At 41.3% G+C, this 21237-nt stretch overlaps 1 protein-coding gene across 12 annotated transcripts in view; it reads left to right on the top strand.

Annotated features, from left to right (window-relative positions):
• Nucleotides 1-21237, top strand: part of TDRD3 (tudor domain containing 3) — a 219654-nt gene that overhangs the window by 73401 nt on the left and 125016 nt on the right. For 9 of the 12 annotated variants that reach the window (XR_012900626.1, XR_012900629.1, XR_012900627.1 and 6 more), the window contains 2 exons: nt 2377-2461; nt 19504-19569. Coding sequence is in view for 2 of the 12 variants with exons in the window: in XM_075918923.1 (XP_075775038.1) it covers nt 2377-2461; nt 19504-19569 (151 nt within the window). In the remaining 10 variants the exon portion in view is untranslated. The remainder of the gene's footprint in view (nt 1-2376; nt 2462-19503; nt 19570-21237) is intronic. The other 3 variants (XR_012900632.1, XR_012900633.1, XR_012900634.1) reach the window with 2 other exon arrangements.

Here is a 21237-nt window from a genome sequence, read left to right as displayed (position 1 = left end):
ATAAGTTCTGTGTATTTGGGCCTGGTGGGCAATACAATATCTTTTTCTGTTGTGTCTGGAGGGGATCAGGTAGTCCCTCATACATTAAAGAAAATGGATTCTCCCATGACTCATCTCAAGAGTTAACTTTTGCAAGGTGTACCTAGGCTTGGGTATAGTTTTAGATTTCTGAGGGCAGTGTGTGTGTTTTTCATAGTAAGTGTACAGAGTCTTCGTAATTGATTTTTTTTAAAACAATGTAAAGCACATTTTATTTTTAATGCATCAATTGGCAACATTTATGAACAATAATTTGTGCACCTCCTTTAATTATAATATCAGCCAAATAATTGACAGACATTGAAGTTTTTCATTAGCTGTGATGGTAATGTTTTATGGACAATGAGATTGGGGCGGGGGAGGGGTAGAGGAAGTAAAAAAAAGTAGTTGAACTAGAACCTAGCTGAAAGATTTTTCTCCTTTTAGCCTCTCATACAGGAAACCTATCTGGTCTCATTAGAGCTCAGGTTGTGCTTAATAAAGCAGAATGTGTACATATATATGTTTAGTCAGAATAGAAATGATTGGGTTTGGAATACAGCACATCCAGAATTCCCATTAGGGAGAGAAAAAAGCGTACTCTTGCTGATTGTTTTAGTAAACAGGAGTTCTCCAGGGTACGAGAGGTTTTTTTGGTTCTTATAGTTGTATCTGCACTCTTGGGCCCTGTATGCTCACAGACAGCACCTGGGAACTGATTAGAAAGCTCTAGACATTTTGATCCTTTTCTTCTAGTGTCAGAGCAGGTGTGCCGAGGGATCTTTTGAGACTCATTCTATACTGGTTCGTTTTTTCTCTCTTGATGGAAGTAGTGTTGCTGTTAAAAGTTGTTATTTAAAAATGAAAACAGTTTTGCAATGCACATGTACCAACAACTTACTCTTAAACTATAACTTATTTGTGTGGATAGTGTCATCTTTGTTTAGCCTTTACATAAAAAAATGTTTCTGTCTTGTAACAGTCTTGGGGTTAATTAAATAACAAACATATGATAAAGAAATACAATTTTAATCAAACGAGAGTTTCTGTGGTGAGCTACTGCATACAGCCACGTGTTGTTCTCAACCCCCATCTCCAGGGCCCATCACTGAATTTCCACACCCACGATACTATCTCTTCTGATGGAATGCTCCAAATCAGTCTTTCATAAACATTAGGGATGTTAAAAATTGTGTATTTGTGTGAACATATAACTGCTGAAATTTTTAGTGGCTACACATTGACATGCTGGGGGTAGGCGGGAGCTGGTGCTTGTGGGGAGCCAGTTTTTAAGCTTAAAATCTGGCTGCTCATACATACTAGCTCCTGTCTGTGCCCCCTCACCCACATTGCTGCCTCTATATCAGAGGCAGCAGCGTGAGGGTGACGGGGGAACTGGTACATGCAAAGAGCTGGCTTTCTCCAAGTACTGGTCTTTCCTCCTCTCCTACTCCCCATGCTGCTGCCTCTTGTGGGATGCAGCGGAGAGGGGAAGTGGGCAGTGCATGGCAGGAGGTGGCTCTGGGAGCCAGCACACATGGGGTGCTAGCTTAAAAGCCAGCTCCCCACAGGCACTAGCTCTTACCTCCCCTCCTCCCCGTTACTGATTACCCACAGAGGCAGCAGCATGGGTGTGGGGAGGAGGACCATTGCTTGGGGCGAGCTGGCTTAAAAGATTAACGGTTAATCAATAAGGTGGGGTGTACATGTCTAACTTCAGATTAATCGATAAGCCTGGGTTTATGGGTTAATCATGCAAATGATTACATGCTAACATCCTTAATAAATATATCTCCACTTGCCTGTAAGCCTATTAATTAGTGCCTTGATCATTCATTTGGATCTGTACAGATATGAGCCCTATTGATTTCAGTGGGACTCCACATGTGCCAAGATCTACATATTTGCTTGCCTGGATTAAATGAATGTCCAAGTTATGATGAGGGAATGACATAAAAGAGGGGATGGGTAGATGAGTGCCACTGTGTAATTACATAACTTGAGAGATTAATGTATGATGTTGGAGTTCACACACACAATAATTCGTGTTTCATATGTAAATCTTGACGTGAAGGAACTTGAAAAGCAGGAAAAGAGGGAGGAGGAATGGCTGAAAAGATTTGTAAGGCAACAGTCAATCTAGTTGGAGGGTGTAGGAACTCCTCAACTGGAGGACTCCTTCCATCTCTCTGTTGTTTTCTATATGGCATTTGTAAGGTTTCAGAGAATGTTACATTTCTTCTGAATAAGCCTGAAGTCCTGACATCATGAAGACTTCTAAAAGAAAGATTCACTAATAGTTTAGTCTCAAATGTGTTTCAAATACCTTCCTAAAATAACTTCATTTTGTTTTAACAGGTATCTTTCAGATGAAGGAATTGAAGCTTGCACAAATTCTTCTGACAAAATCAATATAAGTGACGTTATCCTGATTGCCCTTAATGTAGGTTACAGTTGAGAAATTTTTGAAAAAAATCTTATCAGTGTGTTCAGTTTTTACATGCTGTGCATAATACAGACTGTTTTTATTTCAAGGTGTTGTTTAATTTAATATATCTGAATTAGATTTTAGAAATTATCTTTGCCAGACTAATCTTTTAAATTTTTTTTTTTTTTTTTTAAAAAAACATATTTAGCTGTGAAAAAATGAAATTTTTAATCAAATGTTCATTTATTTAAATGTAACATGAACACCAAAAATACATTTTTAAGGTATACATGTAAATATAAATACAAATGTTAACTGTTGTGGTAATTAAAATATTGCATTGGGCACTTAGGGTAATTCCAGCCTGAGGTTCTACATGCCTTAAAAGTGATATGATTTAGAAATTACTCAGATCTATTTATGTACTTACAAAGATGCATCTTGGAGGTAAAAAGTTTACTGTTGTAGGCACTTGACCCTGCTAGAAAAAATAGCATGTGTGTTCTGACAGCCCTAACCATACCGGTGTATAAACAAAGGAGAAGATGGATCAGAAAGTTAGTTAAATGAAAAAAGCCAAAATTTAATTGAATTCTTTAAGTTTTGAGGGAATAGTTGATCTTTTGTTATAGATACTGCTTTATGATATAAATATATTTGAAAAACTTTGTGGTACTTGTAACTCTCTTAAGCATGCCGTTCTTGTATTATATCTGTTAACTCCTTGCTTGTAACTTTTATGCATCATATTCTTGTATTACATTCCATCCATGGACTGTTCCAAATACCTGAAGATGCTTTATAAGAAAAGGATAACTACAACATAATTGTGGCAATAAATGTGCATTTACTGAAGTAATCTGGATCATTAGTCTAACTATTCCTGTCAACATGTGGATAAATGATATATCATACCTTAGCCTCATATTGGTCATTTATCTTTTTAAGAAGATGGCAAAAGTATGTATGAAATGTTTATAAAAGTTCAGAATTCAAGTCATTGCCTCCTCAGTAAACCTGTTGGAGATGATCAACTGCTTCCCCTCCCTTCCCCCCCCCCCCCCCCCCCCCCCAGATTCTTCTTCAAAGAACAGATCTTTTAGCCAGGGAAAGAGGCCTGTCAATGTGGCTAAATTAGCATTGGTCAAGAAATATAAGGTCTTACCTGGGAAGTGAGAGATTCTGTCTCCAGGCTAAGCTCAGGTCTCCCATATCACAGTTGAGGGCCTTAACTACCAGGATGTAATCAGTCTTCTCAGTCTCTGCTGATAGATTTGTTACACTCTGTATAAATAATTAATTTTTGATTGAGGGAAAGACTGAAGACTTGTCTGCACTACAGAGTTTTTTAGATGCAAGTTACACTGACTATAAAAAAAAAAAGGTATAATTACATTGCTTATTCATGTTCTCATGACGCTCATTCTGTCAACAGAGTACGGCCACAGTTGGTGCTTTAGCGTTGACAATGAGACCAGGTCACTGTGAGTAGCTTTCCCATTGTGCTACTCGCCACCTTCTGCAGGTAGGAGTTGTGGGAAGGTGGAATAGATCAGTGCTTCATCAGTACAGGATCAATGTCTCATGATGTAGTTTTTTCCATTCCATCATTCCATGAGCTTCTGACTGCATTTTGTGGCATTTTTCAGTGGTTCTTGTTCACTCTATGCCCACCGTCTGTCTGAAACTGTGGCTCCTGCATTGCTTTCTTTTGTTGTGGTCACGCTTATGAAAACATCACAGCTGATCATGCAGTTTATCATGAGTACCCAATCTGAACAGGAATCAGAGGTGGCTCATCTACTGTGTGCTATGGAAAGATAGAATGCCAGGGTATTTTGGCATTCACTGATCAGCTGCATATGGTAAACTGTTACTTTTGAGCTTGGAAAACAATCACCGAGTGGTCGGATCACACTGTTGTGTATCCTGGGATGATGAGCTGTGGCTGCAGAATTTTCAAGGTGGAAAGCCACCTCTTTGGAACTGTGCACTGAACTCATACTAGCCCTGCAGCAGAAGGGCACCAAAAAGAGAGCTGCTCTCTTGTTGGAGAAGATTATGGCGATTTTCATGTGGAAGCTAGTGACTGCTACCGGTTAGTTGTGAATCCATTTGTAGTTTGGAAGCCCACCATTGGGGGTGAGTTAATTCAAGTGTGCAGGGTCCTTAATTAAATCCTCGTACAATAGATAAAACTGTAATAGTGGATGGCTTTGGAGCAATAGGATACCCTAACTGCGGCATAAACACATCAATTTTCACCCTGGTCCATCCTGCAATAGAGTACATCAACAGGAAAGGGTATTTCTCTATGGTATTGCAGGAGTTTGTAGATGGCCATGGCTATTTCACTGACATCAATGTGGGGTGATCCTGCAACATGTATGATGCATGCCTCTTCAGAAACACAGACCTGTACAGAAAGCTGCAAGAAGGGACCTTTCCAGACCAGAAGAGTCCAGTGGAGGCTGTTGAAATGCCCATCTTGATCCCCTTATTTCAATGGCCCATGAAAACTTACTCAGGAAAACATGAAAGCAGCAAGGAGTGCTTTAGCAATAGACTGAGCAGGTGTGGGAAGACTATTCAATGTGCCTTTGTCATGTTAGACTTAAATGAAGGAAATATTTCCAAGATCATGGCAACCTGCTTATGCATTGTTCAATATTTGCAGGCTAAGGGTGAAAACTTAACAATGAATGATCCACAGTGTGTCTTCTGACAGCTGTGTGTAATTACAACTATCATTTTGGAAGGTGTGTGAGGGGGTGGAGTACACAGGGAACTGAAATTGCCTAAGAAGTTGCAAGTAATGTGTGGGAGGAATTTGGAGAGGGCATGGAAAGCAGTTCTGTATGAGCTGCAAGAGGGGCTAAGCACACATGAATTCTGCCTGCAGCATGATTAGGGACTTCAACATCTCTGTTTGCTTCTCGGTCACTTTTATCATCCTCTCCAGGCTCTCCTTTCAGTCCTGTCTATTTTATAATTTTCTTTTGAAGTCTCTGTTCAGACCCCTGCATTCTTGTTTTTGGTCTTTGAAGACTGGAGGATCTTTAGAAACAAATCCTCCTTGCTTCTTCTTGGTGGCTTCCTTATTTGGCAGAGGCACACTGCCTGTGTGTAGGGAGTTCCACTCAGTCACATCTGCAGGAGTGCAAGAAACAATACAAAGAAGCATGATTATTAGTGCAAGCACAGCATTGAATCATCGTATAATGCAGTTTTAAAAACTGATTCTCAGCATCCCCTGGCAAACACATAGCTTGGTGAAAACCCTAAATATGGTGAGTGTGGGTTGGAGGTGGTGGAACCTGTTCATTTAGTTGCTAAGGCTCTCTTGTGGTCACACATCCGTAAATGTTTTATTCAAAAGCCAGTGTTAGCTTATGTTCCTGTTGTTGACAGATGCAATTATGGGCCAAATTCTCCCTTACACACTCACTTTCCAGTTCCCCAGCACTTAGTAGTTATGCCATTTATCAATGCCAATGTTCATAAACCTTGAGCCTTATGCTAACTGTTGAACCCAGTATTTTACAACAGGCAAAGATTTTTGTTATTTTTTAAAGGGCATCATTGCAGCCAACTAGGGACAAAATTGTAAATATTACCATAGTTTTCCCCAGATAGGTGTTATTGAAGCAGATAACTCACTCCTGAGAATAAGCAGCAATGCAAAGATGTATTGCCTGCATGCACGTTGCTTTAGACAAGGTCTCTGCGTTACTTGCCTGTATGCTGCTTTGGTTCCTGTGCAAGTGATTGACAATGGGCTTGGGACAGCTTCCTAAATAGTGAAGGAGACAGCAGGGAAAACAGCTCTGCCAAGGTCTCTTTGGCAAAGGATTGCTGAATACCTCTAAGCTAGTTTCTTATGGAGCTCTCTGGAGGATTCCAGTGAAATCTCAGTGTGCATTAACACACTGTTCCATTGCACTGATTAGCTGCACAAGAGAATGTAAAACATGCACAAAACACAGCTAGTCTTGTACATTTCTGTACACTTTTATAATATACAAACTAAAACATAGCTTTACCTAATATAACCCAACAGCAACAAGTCAAAAGGTCACTTAGTTTTTTCTCCTGCATCATGCATAGATGGCTTGGCCGGGATAGACCCCTTTGGAGTGGAAACAAGATCCTGACTTATTGCACCACAAGATGGTCTTTCTATGTGTTTTGCATCATCCTTCAACTCATTCCCTTCATTCATGATTTTGTTCTCAGGGTTGAGTCTGCTGTCATCAGCCCCTCTGAAGTATCCACAGGGCTTGTTATGATGGAGGTGGGGTCGTTCCTGAGGATGGTCTCCAGCTCCTTACAGAAGCAGCCTGTATTCTTCACAACACCAGTGCAATGGTTTGCTCCTTTGTGTACTGGTACACCTGCCTCAGCTCCTTGATCTTTGCATGGCACTGATGAGTGTTTTGTTTGTACCCATTCTCCAACATGCCATGATAAATCTGACTATAGGTATCAAAGTTCCTAGAGCTGGAGTGGAGCTGAGAGTACACAATCATAGAGTCAGCAGATCCAGACCAGATCAGAGAGCATTTGACATGTGGAGCTGCTACCACCACAGTTGATTGGGACTATGTGAACAAACAGGAAGTGGAATTTCAAAAATTCCTGGGCCGTAAAGGAAGAGGGGAAGACATCTGTGTACCTGAGTGCAGAGCAGCAGAGTTTGAACAGCTGACCAGAGCGATCAGGATTGGCATTATGGGACACTATGTGGGCACTATTTACAGAGACAGAACCAAGCGCAGTGTCTATACATTTTGTCAATGCAACTTTGCTGTGTAAAGCTCTGTACCTTTCAGAAGGTGGTATTGTTTTGTCAGTGGAAGGAACATGAACATATACTGCAACTTCTTTGTCTACAAAAGCTGACTTTTGTCAATGAAACTCTGCAATGTAGAGAAACCTGACTCTCTAGCCAGTGACTGAGGCATTTAGGTGGAAAGTGGGAGACAGATTCAAGCCCCTGCTCAAATGTTTAACTATTTATATAAAGTTGAAGAGCTTCAGAAGGAGAGGATCAAAGGGACTCATCACTGTGGCAGTGGTTCCCAAACTTATTTATGCATGACTGCCTTTGGGCTCATCTGTGTTAACATTTGGCCCAGGAGCAGTGGTGCCAAATCAGATGTTTGGTCTCTGTGTGTGGATTTTCCATCCTTGTTTACTCCTTCCCCATCTCACGTCCAGACCTGTTCCCACCACTTCCTGGGGTCCTTACGAAAGAGTTTCCAATGTGGGCAGGAGCACGTGGACTGGGCATCCCTGCCTACCTACAGTGGCAGCACAGGTTCCCCAACCCTCATCTTGCTGTAGCTTCTACTGGACTGGGTGGCTCATTGCAGCTCTGTGTGAGTCTGCTCCCTGCTTGGGAAAAGAGAACACATAACCTCCTGCCTCTCCCTATCCTGAAATGGAGCTGCTCGCCACTGCCTACCCCCTTTCTCCTCATTCTCTGATGGCTTGAAGTTTCCAGCAGTGCTGAGAGGATCTGCCACCAGGTTCCACCAGAATGGCCTGGCAGGTGGCGTGCTGGGTATTGGTCATCCACTCTCCAGAGCTTCTACCTCTCAACCCATCTTTTCAACCTCTCTTTTTGCTGGTTTGAAGTCTCACAATCATGAATACCCTTTCATGACACCCTTGGGACTATCTAAAGTTTGGGAAAATTTGGTGTTTACATTACTTGGTGGTAAGCCCTTTACCAGAACATAGGAGAGTCAGGTTCAAGCCACAGCTCTGCATCAGGCAGAACAGGGAAATGAACCTGAATTTCCCTCATCTCAGGTGAGGGCTCCTAATGATTGTAACATAAGCTGTTTTGGGATGGATGTCTGTTTCTGCTGTTTTTTCATTGAAAGATCTTGGTTTCATCCTGATATTAAATAGGAACTTTTTGGAATCTCATAGCTTTTTATATGGGAAAACTGTTTTCTATCCAGCAATAGTCCTGATGTTCATTAGTCATTCATATCTATATTCTTTAAAATATAGCAAACCTCTTATTTGCTTTATCTCTGATTACAATTTTCGAGTCTTCCATTTCTAATAAGCTTAAATCCAGGATGAAAATCTTCCTTGTCTATACAAACATTTTGATTTGTACAATTTTATGTAGAGCCTAGAAAAATAAAATACCCTCTTTTTTGTGATTTCCCACAAAATCAGTAGAGAAGAATATGTTTTGTGTGAATTTGCAAATATGTCTGTAGCAGATCTTTGTTTTGTGTGCGTCTGTAGAGATTCCATAAGTGTTACACATGGAAAGAATCTTTTTAAGCATGCATGCCCTTTCTCCTTTTAATTCTTTTATGTTGCCTAGTAGATTTAACATTTTCACAAACTCTTCCTGAAGTACTGTGCCTAACTCTGGCTATGTCTAAACTACATATCTCTTCCGAAAGAGGAATGTAAATGAGCCCGATCGAAAATGCAAATGAAGCATGGATTTACAAATCTCGTGCTTCATTTGCATAATCACGTGAGAGTGCTTTCTCAAAAGGTTTTTTCGAAAAAGAAACTGCAGTCTAGATGGGGTTCTTTGGGGGGGGGGGGAAATACCTCATTTTTTCCAGGAGTTACGGGTTTTTTCGAAAGAGTTTTTTGTTGTTGTTGAAAGAACGCCATCTAGACTGCAGTTGCTTTCTAGAAAAACCCTTTTTCAAAAAAGCGCTCACGCAATTATGCAAATGAATTGGGCTCATTTATGTTTCTCTTTCAGAAGAGTAATGTAGTTTAGACATGCCCTCTGCCATTTAGCCTGAAGCCCCACACTTTCACTAAGTAGAATTATGAGTCCGGATGAGCAGAAGGTTGTGAAAAAAGCAGAAAAAAACCTATAAAGAAAAGAAATTACCAAGGAAAATGTAATTAATGCTATGTAGCAATCAGTACTTTTTTATTCCAAGGGCTTTACATGCTTTACAAGGGATTGTAAGAATTAATGTAAAAGTATGGCATATGGGAAAAGAAACATAAAGTTAAATGATTTGCAGAAGATTGCATGTTGTAAAACAATATTTGTAGGGCAGAGTTAGGTATGTCTTTTGTCTTAGTTTAACAGCTATGGATAGGAAGAGAACCAGCTCTATTTCTCTCCTAGGTTCATACAAAACTAAGATTTCATCACTAGTACGGGGCTGCATATTTTACAAAAATCAGATGCCCATCATACATATGTGATCTTTTAGTTCCAAAACACATGGCAATGTTGTCAGCTCAAATCTGAGAATGTGCTCATAGATTCTTAGGCCAGAAGAAGCCGTTGTGATGATGTAGTCTGAGCTCCTGCGTAACTCAGACCATAAAACTTCCATGAATTAATTTATTTGAACTAGACGAGAGAATAACATTTTTAGAAAACATAGTCTTGACTGAAAAATGTCCAGTGACAGAGAATCCACGAAAACCCTTGTTAAGATGTTTCAAGTTGCACCAAACCACGTTTTCAATATTTAGGTGCACTGATAGCCTCAGCACTTACTTTCCTTTGCCAGAGCAACACTATCTTCTAGTTCACCTACTCCTCATGCACACTACCATTTTATTTGGGAGATAAGGTAGATGAGATGATATCTTTTATTGGATCAATAAAAGCTTTTGAATTCAATAAGAGCTCTTCTTCAAGACTTTTTAAAAGTCATTTTTTCAAAAAAATGATGTGGCGTGCAAAGGAAAGCCGTGTTTCCATACGTTATCTTTTTTCTATAACTCATACTCAGTAGGCTGCTAGAAAAATAGAGACCAACTACTGGTTGCAGCCAAATCTGGCCATTTGTTTTACTACTTCCAAACAATATTTTCTCTTCTAAATTATGTCAGATTCCATGTCTTACAATACCATGTTCAGATAAGAGAACTCCCAAGATAAATGACAAACTTTAACGACTAAATTTTCAAAATATGCCATCTACTTGTTCACAGCATGAAAGCATATGTAGGCAATAGTACTGAAGGGTTCTCTATATAGTGCAAATTGATTTAAACTTTACACTTTATTTAAAATGTTCATATATTTTATGTAAGCAGCAGGAGTCTGCATTCATTGTAGACTCAAAATTCTCAGTGAAGTCAATTGAAATTTTGGGTATACAGGAATACAGATTCTTCTCTGCATAATGGTGTTGGTAAGTATTACATTCATGGATGTGCATGTGCACCATGCACTGGAGTACAATGTGTGTCTTTATGCTCCTAGCTGAGTATATAAAGATGTAGGTTGATGCCTCATCAATTCCCTTATAGGTTGAACCTCCCTGGTCCAGCATTCTTGGGACTGAGCCATCCCAGATGAGGGAATTTGCTGGACCAGGGGAGCTCAATGCTACACTGCTGGCTGCCCTGCTGCCAGTTCCTCTCCCTGGGGCTCTCAAAGCTGGGGTTCCCCGTACTACCTTTGCCCCACTAACTCTGGCCCCGCCAAGGCTCTGCGCCTGCCACCTGGCTGCCTGCTAGCCCTGTTCATCCACTGTTGGCCCCGGTACCTTTGGGGGTTCCTTAGGTTTTCCCAGCCCCAAGCCTGCCCAGCTGCCACCTACCTTGCTGCTGTGGCCGGCTCTGCTGCTCGTGGGGGTTCTCGGCCAGGGCTGCCTGTCTGCCGCTAGAGCTGGAGGGTTCCAGGGGTTCCCCAGCTGGGGTTGCCAGGCTGGTTCTGCTGCCACAGGGGATTCCCCTGCTACGGCTGGTACTCCCGGCTGCTACCTGGCCCTGCCACTGGGGTTCCTGGACTCCCGGGCCACTGTGTGGCCCTGTTGCTGCAGGGACTTTGTAGACCGTGCTCTGCCAGGGCTCTTTAGTCCAGAAACATCTGAGACGTACTGTGACATAGCAGAGTTGGATCTCCTGTTTCTCTGCAAACTTAGGGTATGTCTAAACAGCAGGGCTAAAGTCGAATTAAGCTGTGTAACCTGAGCTATGTCAACTGCGTAGCTTATGTTGAAATAGCTTAACTCTGCTTTACGCACTGTCTACACAGCAGGAAGTTGAAGGAAAAACACTCATCCTTGAATTTCCCATACTCCTCGTAGAATGAGGGTTACAGAAGTAGGAGTAAGAAGTCTTCCAGCTCAACATTATTTGAAATAAAGCCTTGTAGTGTAGATGTGCATTTATTCTGCAATAACGCCGCAGTGGAGACTTATCCTCAGTGTTTATTCTAAGAGAGCCTTTCTTGTAGCTGTATATAGTTCTTAAATTTGTTAAGTATAGATAATTTACATAGTTGTGATAGTTACGGAGGTTTTCTTGGTCTGACCTCTCCTCCTTTGGACTTTTGTACAATCCAGAGTTCAAGAACTTTTTTTTTCCCTCCTTACTTGTTCTCTCTAAACAATGAACAACAATACTATTTCTGCTGCCTCCAAGAAGCGCGTATCACCGCAGTGTGCCATTTGTAGTGCTTTCCTGCTGTGGATCTGGAAACTGTAATAGTTTAACTTCAGCAAGCACCTTAAAGAGGAGACCATGAAGCTGTACACACATTCACATCTAATCTTGTTGAAACTGATGAGTCTTTTTCAGGTTGAGTCCCTGCAGGTGCTCCACTTTAGATGATTCTGGGTTCTGTGGCTGTAATCAGAGTATTTTGACAGGAGTACTTGGCTGGAGTGCACATTACCTGTCTTGCAGTGGCAGTGGCCATTGACTAGTTATATGCGCCCCCACACTCCCAATTCCTTTTCAACTGCCCTTTGTCAGAGTCGGAGCTTTAGCTGTGCTCTTGCTTGGTTTACCTCAGATTTAGTTTAGTTAGATTAGTCGATTAGACTAGATGTTATTATCATGAGCAGGGCTCGACAAATTTTACAATCTGCTTGCCTATAGCGAGTAGATTGTAACCCGGAAGAGTCGGGTTTGGGCGATCTGCGCATGTGCTGAAGGATCTGCGCATGAGCAGATTGCCGGACAGTGTGGCTGGCAAACGGGGCTCACCGCGGTTCGGCGAGCACTGTTCATGAGGGTTAGCCAACACCTTGGGGACTAAGGGATTCACTATGTCCTTTACCTAAACCTGGTTGCAGGCAGCCAATAGAAATGTAGGTAGGAATTTCAAACCGGGACAAAGGAGTTTTTGGGTCTTTCCCTCCTTTGTCCTGGGCAGTTTCTGTCCATCTACTGAGGGAGTCAGACAGAATGTCTCCCACCAAGAATAGACTTCATTCTTCTGTAAGTAGGGTAAAGTTTAGATCAGTGGTTCCCAACGCGGTGCCCGCAGGTGCCATGACACCCGCTGGGGCATTTATGTGTGCCCGCTGAAACATCTGGGCTGGCCCCACCCCTGGTGCATGGCACATGTGTGGTGCCGGCCCCGGGCGCGTGGCGCATAGGCAGCCTCTGCCCCGGGCGCGCGGCACATGCGTGGTGCCGGCCCCTGGCGCAGGGCGCGTTGGGTGGCCCCTGCCCCGGGCGCACGTCACGTGTGGTTCTGGCCCTGGGCTCAGGGCACGTGGGCAGCCCCCACCCCTGGGTGCGCGGCGCACGCGTGGCCCTGCCCCTGGGCACCCAGCACCCACAAAAGGTTGGGGACTGCTCGTTTAGATAAATCCACTAGGTTTTATTGTTTTATGGTTCAGGAAAGGGGATCTGATGTCTGTGCATTTAAAAATGCTTTTTGCTCTCTTTTGTAACTAAGACCTGCCTGTTCAGGGGACTAAGGAAACTCCAGGGAGTTGATGATAGCTCAGCAGTTTGCTGTGCCTGAAGGGAGTGAAGGTGGCTTGAGTTTGGAAAGATCCAATGTGGACATGGGTGAGTAAGTTGCAGAAGGGTTGGAGGTTGTTTCTGATGGAGTAGAGACAGCCACGGAGATGAAAAAGCCCTCTGTTAACCAAGTAACTGGGTTTAACCAGTTTGCTGAGGAGTGTGTGTTTCTGGGACATGAATGGTTCCAGTCTGATTCTGTGAAGGGACCATAGATCCATAAGTCAATCAGGTCAGTAAACCCAGGCCCTGTTTTTGTGCGGCAGTGGCCCACCTGGAAAACTAGATTAAAAACAGCAGGATGCCAGATTGGACTGCTTGCTTCATGATTCGCTGTGGGGAGTAAGGAAATTTTATACCAAAGCCTGGTAGATAAGGTTTTTGGGGAATTTTTGCTGGCCCCCACTCTTGCATTTATTGTGACAGAGTGGGAAAGGAGCCATGACACTAGACTAGTGTAATTAGCTTAGTTGGTTAAGAGCCCTTTATTTAATTTTCGCATCATTTAAAAATACATCAAACTTGTCTTTTTTTTCCCCCTTTCCTTAAGCGACATTATTTTTCCTTGGAATGCCAAGGTTGCCTGGCTTTAAAAGCTCCCTCTCTCGTTACGAGGCAATTTTCCTTTCTTATGGACAATCACAGTATGCCCATTGCCTGGCGGGAAACTCAAGTGCTCCAGAAGTCCATCCATTGCCACAATCTTAAGACCCGCACAAGGGCTAAAATTGAGAGGACTTAAATTGAAACTTACTCTAATTGAGAAGTCCTTCTGTCCCACCTCAGGCTTGGCCTCTGACAGAATCCCCTTCCTTCTGTCTCCTAAAGGATATGGAAAGAGGAGAGAGAATGCTCTCTCTACTGATGCTGAATCGAAGAGGAAATGTTTCCCGGCTCCGTCCATAATACTGGCACCAACCACTTAGTACCTTTGAGTCAGCAGGGACTTCTGGTACTAGTGGTACCTTCACAGCTACAGACCTTAAGCAATCAGGCTCTAAGAAAGAGGCCTGCATCTTGTCATTGGCACCACAGGCAAAGCAATCAGTATCGAGCGATTCAACAATAAAATGCCACCTGCTGTCCCTGTGTCGAATAGGAGCAGATTGCCACACTTTCCTCAACATGCTGTGTCAGCTCTTTTCGCACTAATGTTGCAATGTCCTCAGGGACTACCACAATTTCTGTACTGTCTTTCACATAAGTACTTTCATCAGTACCACAGCCTCAACAGTTTTTTGCACTGAAGGATCTGAAAATTGCGCTGGTATAAGAATTGCTGATACTGCTTTGTTACTTTCACTCTCACCAACTACAGCTACTATTGCTTTCTGTAGTGAGAAGGATGAAGATGAAGCCTCCTGATTGTCCCAGCAACGTTCTCCAGCACCACTTTCGACTCAATTCAGACCCCCGGCTCTGGGCTCATCAGCATTTCCAGGGCTGTATCCCTCTGGCTCTGGGTCAGATGCTACCTCACTGTAATAGAGCAGAAACCATACCAGCAGGTGCAAACTTGTAAAATCACTGGCTTGGCACCCACAGTGGACCACACAATGGTCCTTCTGAACACCATGGGCATACCACCAGTCAGAGGGTATATCCAGGGGCTCTGTATTGGTCTTGATGTTCCACTGTTCCAGATGGCAAAGGGACTCTTAAGCTTGACAGTGGATATGTTGGGTATTGTGTAATTGAGTAGCCAGGTAACTGCATGAAATCTTAGCAGTTACATGTGTATTTGATAGACCCCAGGAGTGGAGCCAAAAGCAAGCGTGCTTCTAGCTCCACTCCCAGGGAATCCGCTGCCACCCCGCTCTGCTACCTCTGTATTAGCTCTTCATGGGAACCGGCTCCTGCTTCCCACCCCTGCCTCTGATAAAGAGGCAGCAAGGGTGGGGAGTGCATGTAGTTGATAGGATTAACTGATAAGCCTATGCTTATCAGTTAATCATTTACTTGACTGTACGCTGACATCCTGTATTCACGGTCCACTGTAGTCATAGTCTCTAGATAATCGCAGGAGATCACAGATATTGGGGCAGCTCCAGTGTCTGAAGCAACCCAAGGGCAACCACTTTGGCAGGTACCAACATCAGTCAGGTGCAGGAAGAGGGGGAAGATCAGACCCAAGCTGACCCCCTGCTACCATCAGCATTCTTGTCTTCATCGCTAGAGGAAGCTGTGGTAGACCCCTCCACCATGAGGTCTCTGCACATTGGTCTCAAGGCTTATCAAGAGCTCCTCCAGCTAGTAACTTGGAACACGAAGTGGATCTTGTTTGGTGCTTAGCCCTAAGAAAAATGAACATTGCCAATCTTATGTTTTTACATTCAACCTAAATGGCTAACGTCAAGAAGGTTAAATCACTGCAGAGGTAAAATTTATACTTAGACTGCAAGTTTGCCAGCTAAGGAAGTTTGTCTAAATTGCTAGTGATAGTTTAATAATAATTGATCTCCCCTTCCTTCTAAACGTAATTATGAAAGTGTTTCCAATACAGTTTAGGATGATATGCTTGTTGCACTAAACTGGCAAATATAAATTTAGGTGAGAATAATTTTTTTTTCAGAATTTAAACACATCTCCCAATATATAATATATAAATGTGTGAGAGATTTCAGACAAATGAGATGATTTAACTGTATGCTGTTTTAGATATTTGAAAAACCATCCTGTAGGTGCTGTTTTCAAAATCACACATGCACAAACTCACTGTAGCAGTCACTCTCTGAGGTAAAAAGAAAAAAATGAAAGAATGTTTAGGTAGAATAATACCTCAGTTAATAAATATAGAAGAAGCTAAAGGTTAACAGTTAGGTTGTCACAAGTCTTCTGGTTTCAATCAGCTTCAGAAAACTTGTAGATCAATTGAGAGATTTTTCTGTCTCCTGTTTTCCTTCCTTATTTTCCATGACATTGATAGCAAAACACATTTGTATAAGTTAGGAAAAACAGTTTGGGCAGTATCAGACTCACAGTAGATCCCAGAATATTCTTATAAAAAAGTTTGTTGATTACTTTTTGCCATCTTGTGAAAAGGGAGACCTCCAAACAAAACATTTTTTCAATTTCTCTTTAATTTCTGTACTTTATGGCTGTTAGTGCTAATTATATTATTACATTTAAGGAACTTGGAGAAAGAATATGGTAAAAACCATAACAACACAATATAAACCTTAAATACCTATTAAAATAGTATTACACATAATTTTGTGAAGAATTTTAGCACAAGTTTAAATCTTAGTTGCCTGTGCTTAGGAAAGTCTCATATATTGTAAAATGTATGGAAGTTCAAAAGCACATATACTTTTTAATGTACATTGTATATGACTATATTGCATTACTGAAAAATGTCACAAAGTTGGCTGATTTTTTTAATAGATACTTCGAGTAAAACCAGTGAGCATCTTTCCATTCTATAAAATATGAGTTTTAATCTACCCTGAGATTTTTAACTGTTTGTTCAAGAACTCATCCTAGCTGGAAAAACTTAAAAACAATGAATAGTCTAGAACAGTGTGTGTGTGGTTTAAAAAAAAAAAAAAAAAAAAAACAAGCAAAAAAAACCCCACGGCCAGGGTTTCCGTCCGGCATGGTGCGAGTGCTCACTCCGAGGGCTGTGCGGGAAGTAAGCAGCGAGTGCTCCCAAAAAAAAGGTGACAGTGCCTACTGTCACAAAAAAAGCACTGGTCTAGAAGCACCTTAAAGACTAACAAAACATGTAGATGGTATCATGAGCTTTTGTGGTTTTATTCTCGAAAGCTCATGATACCATCTACATGTTTTGTTAGTCTTTAAGGTGTTGCTAGTCTATTTTGTGGAAGAAAACATTGTCCTCACTCTGCGTTTTGTAAGCAACAAGTAGCTAGAGGCAGTTCTATTACGAGCTGCAGCAAAGGAAAAACTGGTTTGGACAGAGGGGGAAGCCCCCCCAAGGCAGATCTTCGAATAAAAGCAATTATGAAGCAGTTAATATACTGTCCATTAGATATAATAACAATAACAATTAGTTTCCTTCCCATTACAAACACCAATGGCTAACAGTTATTTAGTTCCACCCAGATGCTCCTTATCTCAAGGTCCCTGCCAGAGTCAGCATTCTATCCTTACCTCTATATGGAGGCAAGAGGCAAAGGTAGCGTCTAATAACAGATCTCGCGTTGTCAGGCCACAGACTTAGCCTGACTCTTGCTCTCTTAAGACCAAGATGGCTGCACAAAAATTCCCTTATTTCCTTTTCCTGCCTCCACAATTTGTTGTTGAAGTTTTTCCAGTTACAGACTAAAACTCAGCTATGCCTCTGAAGCTTTTGATCATGGTAAATGGTATGAGCTAATAGCCCCTAGTTCAGTATGCAGCTTCCTCTTATCATAACTTAAAGCAATGTAAGGGTTTGGTTATGCCAGGAAAATGGGATGTGCCTGGAATGGGACTGCTTCTCTTAAAACCATAAAGAAAAGAGACCGACTCACTAACCAGGTGAAAATGGCTGGTTGGGGTGCCCCCCCCCCCATCTCCATGTGGGACCTCCCCAGCCTCAGCCTCCCTCCTCTCCATGCTCCTTTTAGGGAGAGTGGGGGGAGCTGAAGTTCCTTCCCTCTCCCCAAAGATTCGTATGGGGACATTGCTAGGTGTTCCCATTCATCAGGGAGCAACAGTTTGCTGCTTTCCTCACTCTGACTGGGGAGAGCAAGGACAGATGAGCTCTGCAGTTTGCTTTCACTCCTTGACAGAGACAGGAATGGGAAGAGTGAGAGTCCTGGTATGAATCTTCGGGGGGGGGGGGGGGAGAGGGAGTTGGCCCCTCCACCCTGCCGCCCCCCACATGCAGTCCCCTTCCCAGAGCCCCTCACCTGACTCTTGCAGCCCTCTACACTCCCACCCCCTTGCCATGAGCCCCTTCTTAGGGACCTGAGCAGTGTTGGGTAAATGTGCTAGTATCGTATGTGTAAAAGCATAAAATACTGGATTAATTTTAACTGCTGAAAACCAATAATAGTTCTGAATTAGGATGATAACCCATATAAGATACTAGTTTACCATTACTAGGGCAAAGAAGTATCCAAGTGATATTAGCAATTCCATTCTAAATTTCTGGATGAATAAGGTTTACATGAATTCATGACAGGCTATTTTCGATATCTGTAAGAAAGCATTAATAAAATAAGAAAGTGCTTTGTCTTCAACTGTGAAATTTACCTTATCCATATTTTTTTTAAGGCAGCAGAGTTATTTCAAACATTGAAATGGAGAAAAAATATGTTTTGTCCACAGCAGGACTTAGTGCATGGTAAATTAATGTGAATGTACAGCCCACTAGCTTGCTGCATACTAAGTCATTCTGTGGACCTTGCTATCACATGCAAAAAGTGTCAAAAAGCAGTACATCAAAGTGCATGACGGAATTTTTAATGCAGAGTCTGTGTGGTAACTTATGCCGTATATTCACCCTGGCCTGCTGCACACTAAATCTCTGTGTAAACAGACTCTTGGATGCCAGTCTGGGCTGCACTGTTGGTTTTCTTTATAATATATGAAGCTGTAGTAACAAGTCATGTAAGCAGTTTAGTAAGATTTGGATGAAGTTCCACTCATTTTGCATAGGACAGATTTTAGATGTGGCGTTTCCTTCTGTTATCCAAACTCAGAGTAACTGAAATGCTTATCTAAATTGTTTATACCCCCTGTTTGGAGTGCTGTGTCCAGTTGTTTCCTTGATCATATAATGTTTTTTCTTTAAATGTTGATGTCCTTGTCACACGTTTGCTTAATTGGATAATATTGATTAGCTATTTAGCTCAATCCTAAAATAAACACACATTTAAACTAAAAATATTTAATTCCTTAATATAAATAAAATATAGATTCTCGATATAATTGTGAAAATTGTCTGCAAATTTTGGGAGACTTGAAAGGCATACAGATGGAAATTGCGTTTTTAAAGAGGGTGAAGACAGGAAGAAAAAAAGATATGCTAACTTTCTAAATGACTTATATTAATGTGTTTAATGATTAAGGTTACCTAATACTTGAAAAAAATATGCAACTTAAACATTTGAACAGTTTTTGAAAAGCACTCTAAAATAGTAAATTCATAAGAATAAATATGCGTTTAAAATCACCATTTTCATAAATGTGTATGTAGGGATTGCTCTTTTAGAATAAAGCACGTTTATTCAAATGTATATGTAACACATAATATGCAAGTTAAAAATATTGTGTATAATACTGGTACATTTAGAATGTTTCTTACACTTTATTTAACAAAACATATTTTGGATAATATATTTCAAATGAAATTTTGTTATTCTGTATTTTCCTTTCAGACAGATCTAAGAACCATTGGCAAGAAATTCCTCCCCAGTGACATCAATGGTGGAAAAGTGGAAAAGGTACCCAAATATGAGTTACTAATTTTTCTTCATTTTGACTTCTTGATAATAGCTATATGTTTCATTCTGTTTGTGTAATCTGGTTCACATTAATTTATATACATATTATGCAGATATTTAGATATTTGTTTTTTTCAATGTATACCTCTATTTCACAAGTTTTAGAAATTTGGAAAGGTGTAAGCTTAGAGATGAAAAGCCAATAAAACAATTAAAATTATATTATTTAACCGATTAACTATGAAAGGCTGGTGCAGACCAGCTGGGGTCCTGCCAAAGCTACACTCCCACTGCTTGTGTGGGATAGGAATCCCACCTGCTGGATGAGGCGGGAGCTGCTCCAAGTAGGGGCCACTGCAACTGAAGTCCCGGCCTGGCCAGCCTACCACATTGCGGCTGGGTGCCTTCTCCAGCTGGGCTCGCCGTGGTTGGGGGCCTACTTGACAGGCCTGCCATGTGCAGAGGGGCTGTTCCAAACCTTCCTGCCACGGGTGGGGTCCAGCCAGCGGAGCGTGCTGCGCCATCCGCAGGAGACTGCTGCAGCCCACCGTAGCTGAGGTCCTGCTGGCTGGGCCCGCCCCATTGCGGGTTGTGAGCTTTTTCTGGTCAGGCTGGTTAACTGGTCACTGGGTAAGCATGAGTTACCTGTTGAACTTTTACATCCCTAGTAAGTCATTTTTGTCTGTTTGAGTACAGCCTCTATAGTCAATGGGAATATGATAAATGTATACAACTTGTTTTTCTGTCCCCTTAATTCTCATACTTACTTTAACTCCCCCTTTTTAATAACTAGTGGTAGCTTTCAATTCAAAATGTTATGGGAAGGTTTGTGAAATTATTTTTCATTAGCCACTTAGTTGGTGAACTGAGCAAATACAGATTTATTTTCTGTAAAATTTCAGAAAGGAGACATGGCTTCCCATTATGTAGATATGATCATGCATTGATGCTTTGCTATCTGTCTCAAACCATGACAAATGTAGTATTAGTATTAATGAAAAAAAAAAAACCAGTAACAGAAGAAACTCTGATAATAAACACTCATTTGAGATGTTTTGTAGATATGAGTTTTGAACCAAATGTTGCTTTGTGTTCAGGTAGCTATTAACTGTTTAAATAAACAACATTTCTATGACATAGAGTTTCTGTTTTTATTTAACTCATCAAAACTGTTTTCTAAACATTTTAGAAACTTTTAAGTTTGTGTTTTATCATGTGTTGCTGGTAGATTGATTTTTTTTTTCTTTAGCCACTGACGTTTCTAAAAAATATGCTGTGTAGGTTTAATGTTTTCAGTTCCCATCATGAGTGTTCTTTTTCCATTTTGTTTTTCATTTGAATTTTTTTATTTATTTCCCTGTCTGTTTTGTTTTTTCTTTATTTCATATTTGTTTCCCTTTCCGGGTTTTTTTGAAAAAAAAATCAAGTTGATAGCTTTTGTTGTACTGAAAAAATTAGTGTGTAAAGAAATAAAACAAACACTTCAGTCTTCCTCTACCACAGCATAATATCCACCAGGCCCTGTTGGCAAACAAATACAATTTGGAGAACTGGTTTAATTTCTGCAATAATTTGTTGTAATTTTCTGACGTCTTATAGATTACTGGAGGGTAGCTGTTCGTTAGTTTTCAAATGAGCACTGGGAATAGACCAGATAATTGTACATGT

This window comes from Pelodiscus sinensis, chromosome 1 (genome assembly GCF_049634645.1).
Source record: "Pelodiscus sinensis isolate JC-2024 chromosome 1, ASM4963464v1, whole genome shotgun sequence".
NCBI classification, from domain to species: domain Eukaryota; kingdom Metazoa; phylum Chordata; order Testudines; family Trionychidae; genus Pelodiscus; species Pelodiscus sinensis.
Note: the sequence above shows the minus strand (reverse complement) of the source record. Positions and strands in the feature narration are given on the sequence as shown.